General features: G+C 34.9%; 1 protein-coding gene across 2 annotated transcripts in view; it reads left to right on the forward strand.

Moving 5' to 3' along the window:
• Nucleotides 1–8,923, forward strand: part of LOC106876941 (cytokine-like nuclear factor N-PAC) — a 69,360-nt gene that overhangs the window by 15,624 nt on the left and 44,813 nt on the right. Inside the window, exon 5 of one of the 2 annotated variants that reach the window (XM_014925709.2) lies at nt 6,330–6,452. The exons of the other annotated variant lie outside the window; for it this stretch is intronic. Coding sequence (XP_014781195.1) covers nt 6,330–6,452 — 123 coding nt within the window. The remainder of the gene's footprint in view (nt 1–6,329; nt 6,453–8,923) is intronic. 2 annotated transcript variants of the gene reach the window in all.

The following is an 8,923-nucleotide window of genomic DNA, read 5'->3' on the forward strand; positions in this document are numbered from 1 at the left end:
GGTTGGCGTTAGGAAGGGCATCCAGCTGTAGAAACTCTGCCAAATTAGATTGGAGCCTGGTGTTGCCATCCGGTTTCACCAGTCCTCAGTCAAATCGTCCAACCCATGCTAGCATGGAAAGCGGACGTTAAACGATGATGATGATGATGATATATATATATATATATATGAGTGTCTGTGTTTGTCCCCCCCATCATCACTTGGCAACTGATGTTCGTGTGTGTCCCTAACTTAGCGGTTCAGCAAAAGATACTGATGGAATAAGTACTAGGCTTACAAAGAATAAGTCTTGGGGTCGATTTGTTCAACTAGAGGCAGTGCTCCAGCATGGCTGCAGTCAAATGACTGAAACAAATAAAAGAATTACTTAGATTTATTATAACTTTTAAGATCTTTTTATTGACATCTCCAGTTTCTGACGAAAGTAATTTGAACTTTTTCATTTCTCGGTAGAATATTCTGGAGGTTTTTTGATAGTTGTTTCATTGATTCTTTATAGCTATAATGTTGCTGTCTTTAATGGTACTTTCGCTTCACTAATATCATTATTGATATTTTCATAATTTATTTCGTTTAAAAAAATCATTATTTGCTCTATGTACAGTGAGACTTAAATGATTTGCATATTTAACCGTTCATCATCTAACACAAGATCACCCTCCCCTCTCAAAGATTCCTTGCCTTGCAAGTTACTTGGTGGCCCTGCCAGTTATGGTGCCACATAAAAAGCATCCAGTCCCCACTTTAAAGTGGTTGGCATTTGGAAGGGCATCCAGCTGTGAAAACCATACCAAAACTGTCCTTGCCTGTGCTGGTGCCATATAAAAAGCACTTGGTCCACTCTGTGGGGTGGTTGGTGTTAGAAAGGGTATCCAACCATAGGAACCCTGCTAAAACAGACAAAATAGCCTGGAGTAGTCTTCTACCTGACCAGCTCCTGTGAAACTTGTACGCATGGCTAGCAGATGTTAAACGATGATGAAGATGAATTTGGTAGATTTAAGCACAAATACACTAGTCACTGTTGTGTGTGTGTGTGTGTCACAGAACAATATCTCCCATTTATGACCACAATGTGATCATAACACACTCAGCTCATTGGCTCAAGGGATCCTGGGACATTGATGTTTCATATTTTGTTTAGACTCAAAGGTTGCAGCTGACAAGACACATGTTGAAACACCAGTGTCCCAGAATCCCTTGCACCTGTGAGCCATATTGTCTTCTTATGATGCATACAACAGTGACTAGTGTAGCTACTTTCAAATCTGCTGAAATGTAATCATCATCATCATTTAACATCCATTTTCCATTCTGGCATGGGTTGAATGGTTTGACAGGAACTGCACAAGGTTCCAAAGTCTGTTTTGGCTTAGTTTCTATAGCTGAATACCCTTCCTAACACCAACCACTTCACAGTGAGTGTACTGGGTGCTTTTTACATGGCACCACCTTTTTTTCATTTCTCAGTAGAATATTCTGAAGGTTTTTTTATAGTTGTTTCAATGTTCCTTAATAGCTGTAATGTTGCTGTCTTTGAAGGTACGGAACCAGCACTGGTAATTTTAGGGTGTTGTGGGATGAAAAAGGTTGATGGGGGCCGAGTCTTTCATGGACATGCATTACCACGGTGGTTTTAAGATATCAATTGTTGTGATGAGTGGAGTCTTGAGTACAATAATGTCATCTCCTTTATAAGGCTCAGCATCTTGAGATTGGCTTTCAATACTTCATTCCATGTCTTCCTCTTCCACAATTTCTATAACAATAAAATAGCTATTTACAAACTGATAAAGAAACTTCTGCATGATCATTCAGCCTGCTAGAAATGTCAAAACCACCTCAAATTACACCTTGCTGTGTTAAAAAAGAAGGGATACTTTGGATAATGTTGTTCTAAATAACACTATTCAGATAAAAAGCTAGTTGATCATGGCTGGCACATCGTAGATCATAAGGATGGCTTAAAGAAGGCTGATGTGGGCGTGGACAACAACAGCTATAAGTGACTATGATTGGCTGGATTATTCAGTTTTGTATGACAGTTTGAAACTGGCTACAAGTGGAAATGAGGATTTGTCAGTGGAGTACTCCTTTTTAAGTATAGTGAAAGTTCCTAATAGTTGAATACATTAAAAAAACCAAAAAAAAAAAAAAACCAATGTTACTTAGTATTTAGCACTTTTTGTTGTATATAAACAATTTACTTGCTGCTATTTTTATCTGAAACTTTATAATGGGCTGAAACTTTTCCTACATCTATCCACTAATGCAGACTACATTGTAATGTAATATAAATGTTTTCCATGTGTGTTGTAATAAGGTAGGTTAAATTTAAATCTCTGTTGGAAATTATTTATGGACATTATTTTGAAATAAAAGTTTTAAATGGAGTTTATTCCTGAAGAAACATTCTTATTTTAAAAAAATTCTTTATTAATAGGTTATAAAGCAAGGGAGTTCATAGTTTATCTTGGAAATAGTTTTCATTTAGCATCAGTGCCATGTAAAAAGCACTGGTGATAGTGCCACATAAAATGCACCCAATATATTCCGTAAAGTGGTTGGGGTTAAGGACATCCAGTTATAGAAACCAAGCCAAAACAGAACAGACTATGGAACCTGGTACAAACCCTAGTCATGCCAGCTCTTGTCAAACCAAACAGCCCATGCCAGAATGGAAAAGAGATGTTAAATGACGATGATGATGATGATTCTGCCACTGCCACCAATTTGCTTCAAAGATTGACAAATAGATATTTTATAGCATTTGAATCAATCTTTCTAAATCAAATTAGATATTAATTATATGTTACTAGCTGACTCTGTTCTACCAAAAATGATGGCTAATTGTAGTATTTTATATATAAAAAGGGTACAAAAAGGTGAAAAACAAAAAAATCAAACAGTGCTGTGTGTGTATGCGTGTGTGCATATGTATACATTTATATGTATGGGTAGCACAGTCTGTAGCGAATGCAGTTTTCTATACTTTGTCACAGCCTGCTTCCTTCCTTTTTAAGCCTGTCTGTTTATATAAGTATGTATATATATAGAGATAGATAGATAGATATAGATGTGTGTGTGTGTAAATGCACATGTCTGTAAATCTATTTTCTATGTATCTTTCTAAATAAACATACACAAACATATACACTCACTCATGTATAAATATACTTTACACAAACACACACAAACATTCACATTCCTTCCTTTTACACTCACATAGAGTTGAAGCGCTGTTTGATTTTTGTTTCACCATTGACTTTTCATCATCCCCCTTCCATCGGTCGATCACCCCTTCCTTTCTCATGTTTTGGTGGAGAAATACACAAGAGTATCATTATAGCAGAAGACACACAATGCTCTCTTTGCCACTTGCCCTCATTGCTATTACTTTCTCTCACTCCCTCTCAGTCATGGCTACTACTCTCACTACTTCTCCTTCACTGAATTACTATTTTCTCTCCTCTCCCTTCACCATTGACTCTTAGTGCGTGATTTTTGGCTGTGTGGTAAATAGCTTGCTTACCAACCACATGGTCCCGGGTTCAGTCCCACTGCGTGGCATCTTGGGCAAGTGTCTTCTACTATAGCCTCGGGCCGACCAAAGCCTTGTGAGTGGATTTGGTAGACGGAAACTGAAAGAAGACTGTCGTATATATGTATATATATATATATGTTTGTATGTCTGTGTTTGTCCCCCCAACATCGCTTGACAACCGATGCTGGTGTGTTTATGTCCCCGTAACTTAGCGGTTCGGCAAAAGAGACCAATAGAATAAGTACTAGGCTTCCAAAGAATAAGTCCTGGGGTCGATTTGCTCGAGTAAAGGCGGTGCTCCAGCATGGCCACAGTCAAAAGACTGAAACAAGTAAAAGAGTATATATATATATATATATATACATACACACAAATATATAAAAACACTACGCTCATTATTATATTAGATGTCTGTGTGAAAATAAATAGAATAATTATTGAACAGCCTAAAAGTAAGATAATTAACCCTTTTGATATGACTCTTGAAATTGCCACTAGTTTTAATTAAACAAAACCTGTCATTTTAAAGTGTTTGTTATCAATTTTAAAATGTTACTTACCTTTTAAGTGAGAATATTTTGTTAAACTATTTTCCAAAACACCATTTTTCTAATGAAGATGGAAAAGATCATAATTCTTGATTATTTTCCAAATTGGAACCTATGGATCAGTGGTTCTCAACCACGACTCACAGGGCTGCATGTGGCCCTCAAGCACCCTCCCACTGTGAATGTAATTTTTCTTCAATTGAATTGTTTTACTTTTTTTGGTATGGTTCCGCCCCCCCCCCCCCCTCCACGTTTTGGATCTAGCCCAGATCCTAGATATTAAAAATGTTGGGAACCACTGTTATAGATAGTATATTTCACTAGAAATATGATCACAAGGAGATTATAAGTAATTATATGACTTACAATATCAGTTTTGGTTGTATACGGACCTACTTTCGTGAGCTCTAGCACAGAATCCTACCTTCAAGTTGAATACATGAAACTTCAGATTATTCTGTCAAATGTAATACTTATGCATTCACACTGTTTTGAATTAATCCTGCATTATCTCATAGCTTTGAGATTTCAATGAAGTGACTGTTTATTTTTAGAATGACATTGTAGGGTACATGTGAGAAGCCAGATCTAGTCAGTTTGAACATAGAATGGGTAGAATATTTGGGATGGATATGGCTAGATAAAATGCTAAAGAGTTAAAACTGATTTTGGGAAAGCCTGATTCTAGTAATGTCACTGGAGAAATTTGGATCTTAGAAGAGGAAATAATTGAGATGGCATTAAAGATAAGCACTACAATCGCTCATGTAGCTGCTATAAAAGTTTTAGCCAGTGAGTTAGATGTAAGATTAAATTTATATATGGTAAACCAAGCTAATCATCTATTAATCCAGGTTTACTGTGTAAAGTTATATTGTTATGGTTTAGAGATTATTCCAGTTGTGAAATTCAAATGTAGGATACAAACTTTTAAAATTACTCGAAAACTTGGCAAGAAATTGAATAATTATCTTCTGAGATGTAATTTATGAAATATAGACATTGTGATAAAGGATAATAGGTAGTAAGGGTGTCTTTGTTGGAGGCATATCAAGTAGAAAATGTGGACGCAATGTACTTGATCTTGGAGAGATAAATGGTGATGCTGCAACTCACATCAACAAAAAAAGTTAATTTTGGAGAGATAGAAAACTCTTTTTCACCTTTTAGCATTTAAACTTAGCCATATCAGGCCAAAATAGTCTAACTGTTTTATGTTCAAACCAGTCACATCTAGCCTCTTGCACCTACTCTAGAAATATTATTCTAAAAATAAACAGTAGCGTCATCAAAATCTTGAAGCTACAAAATGATATACAATTAACTTAAATCAATGAATATATATGTTTATGAATTTGTGTTGCAAGATTCCTGATTTGAGACCGTATGTTGAAACATATTGTTGTATTTTGGGATGGTCATTTTTTTTTTTTTTTTTTTGCCAAATAAACACACACTATATATTCGTTCTTCACTTGTTTATTACTGTTCTTATTCTAACTCATGTCCATTGTCCGGAAATCTTTCGTCACACATCTGTGACCTTTTCAGTGACACTTTCTGTCTTTGTGTATGCTCCTGCTTTAATTATTCCATTCATGAATATATAAGCATTACATATGACAGTAATCTGAATGCTAAAGGTTTAAATCAGTGTTCTCAGCCTGGGTCCATATAAGATTTTTGGGGCTTCACACAAGCAAAATAATAAATTGGGAATCCACAATAGTATTTTAAATGTCCCTGAAAAATTTTTGCTTTAGATGTATGTTTTCTTTCTCTAACATTTTACATAGTTCAACCTACACAAGTGAATGTGTGAAAAACAAGATAGGAATTTTGAAAGACGTTTCTATAAAGCTAGTTTTTAAACATCGAATGGCTTTGTGGGCCCACCAGAATAGAATAGCAAAGGGATCCAGAGATAGAAAATGGTTGAGAACCCCTGGTTTAAATACTTAAACTGAAAAATGCTACTTCATATTGTATGTGATGCTTAAAGGTGAATGAAAATTACTCTATACTTTTGAATGACAAAATATTGTATATATAACAGAAATAATTGCATATTTGGAAATACGTAATATTACTGTGTATCAGAAATAATTGCAGACATAGCTTTATAAAATACATTTGTATTTTTTATAAAAACCTTAATTCCTGAGATAACACAGAATTTGTTATTGCATAGTGTATTTCTGTTGAATTCAGCTATGTTGTTCATCTTTTTATCCTAGGTACCAGTTAAAACATCTGATTTGCCTACGATAGATGAAGAACTGGCCCAGATATTCCCAAACAGGTCTTCTTCATCAGGACCACACAAAGATTATACTAGGGAGCCTTTATCGGGAAAAAAGGTAAAAGTGGAAATACAAATTACAAAATTACAATTATTGTCATTTTTTCTACTTCTTTTTAATGGTTTTGGTAAAGTTTGAATTCAAAACAAGGTGTTCAGAACTTTAACTACGCAACCTGTTTCACTGGAAGCTTAAAAAGCAATTACATAATACTACTGAGTGTAGATATGGCTTTGCCTTAAGAAGTTTGCTTTGCATCCATTTGGTTCTGCAGCACACTGGAAAAGGTGTCTTCTACTATAGTCTTTGGCACCAAGCAAAACAATGTCTCATAAGTGGATCAATGGAAATTATATGAATGCCTGTAATGTATGTGTAGTTTGTATAAGTACACACACACATCTATATATATATATGTGTGTGTGTGTGTTATATGTGTGTGAATGTTTTTAGTATTTTCTTTGGTTTCCATTGTTTGTACATGAGAAGATGCAGTAGTTTCTTCTTGGGTAGAATTTGCTAAACTAGAAAGAAACTGTGTGGAAGATTTAAGTAAATGACAACTGGCATAATAGTTCCCAGGTGAAAGTTGATTACTGGTTTTCTTACTAACTAATACATCATTTTTTTTTTTTTTTTTGTCTTTCCCTAATTGCACCATACACCTAGGGTTTTTAGGGACAGATACAATCTCCTTTTTTTGCTTCCAGTGTTACATTTGTTCAGGATCATTGGCAGCATAATCCTCTATGTCATTGTTCCATTTATTTTGTGTTTTGCTAGGAAAAAGATCCAAACCTTCATAAATTAATGCATAAGTATTCAACTGTTTGACTATAAACACATTAAACGTATGAGAGGGGCAGCTTTTGCAGAGTTCCTTGTTTAGTTTCAACAAAAAATTGGAGCCACGATCATCACCTGGCACCATTGTTGCTTCTGATAAAATTGCCACCTTAATTTGGGACATTTAGTGTTCATACAAACCATCTTAATGTATAAATGGTGATTTTTGTCTGTCATCATCTTAGTGCCTAAACCAGCAAACCAATATTCATGAACTTTGCATACATGTTACACTAAGAACCAGTTCAATATTAGGTTAATTAGATTTCAATATAACCTATTAATACAGCTGTCATATTCACTTGACACTGTATACATACTTGTATAAATACAACATGCACAGAAAGGTAGGTGTGAGGAATACGTAGCTTTAAGGAGAGAGAGGGTAGGTGACTTTTCCACTGTCCATCGCAAAGAAACACACATATACATACATATGTCTACTATACACCATTTTAAACTCGTGCGTTTGTAAATTTGTGTGTGTTGCGTCCTATAATTGTCTGTCTCTCTACTTTTGTAGGGTCTTCCCTGTTGCTGTTACATATTGTGAGATTTTAAAATTACATCAAAATTTTCAAATTTGGTATATTGCAATAACTTTCCACGTTAAATCCAATTTTGTTATTTATTTGTTCTTAACATCCAGTTGAATTATAGGCGAGGATTTCAATAAAAATCTATAATGAGCCTCCCTAGGGAGCGGGGCTGTAGCACATGTTTACAAATCAGCTATCATCAGTGACAATGCCAAATACATGGACTATTTGTCGATGTATTAGTAAATCTAGTTATCTAATTTATTTAAATCAGATGCATATTCTTTTACATAACCACTACACCATATGCCCATGGGCATATGGCGTAGTGGTTAAGAGCGCGGGCTACTAACCCCAAGATTCCGAGTTCGATTCCAAGCAGTGACCCGAACAATAATAATAATAATAATAATATCGAAAAATACCTTTGGAATGAGAACCCAGGTTTGAAATTTCCCCCAAGACGCCTGAAGAAGGCTGGAAGGTATATTCAGCCAAAATGTTGTGTTAACAAACAAGATGAGGACAAATATCCGTCAAATGTAAATAATGTACATAATTCCTCATCTCTTAAATATAGAACAAGATGCATATTTGTTTGTTAAAATAATATAGGGACATTCTTTATTCACCCACAAATCAAATTAATAGTTTGTAATACCTATTTTTACCTATAAACTATTACCATCGACAATGGGTTGGGCATAAAGATGGGAACTGGACAGGAAACAGTGTAATGGTAAATGGGAACTGGGGATAACCCCCCACTTTCCTGGTATTACCAGTCAACTCATTTTACTCAGATGCGTATTTGTTTGTTAAAATAACCTAGGGACATTCATTATTCAGCCACTAATCATATTAATAGTTTGTAATACCTATTTTAAGCAATAAACTATTACCATAAAAGCTAATAAAATATTTAATGGCTTAATTACACCTAACTGGTTCAAAAATTTATATATTGACATAGGATTGGGGATAGGAATGGGTGCATAACTAAAACAAGAACTGAACGGGATAAGACATGAAACAGTGTAATGGGAATAGGAACTAGAAATAAGCCCTGCTTTTCTGTGTATTACCGGGTAATTCAGCTAGTGTGTGTGTGTATATATATATATATATATATATATATATATA

The sequence above is a fragment of the Octopus bimaculoides genome, chromosome 16, assembly GCF_001194135.2.
Source record: "Octopus bimaculoides isolate UCB-OBI-ISO-001 chromosome 16, ASM119413v2, whole genome shotgun sequence".
In the NCBI taxonomy this organism is placed as follows: Eukaryota; Metazoa; Mollusca; class Cephalopoda; order Octopoda; family Octopodidae; genus Octopus; species Octopus bimaculoides.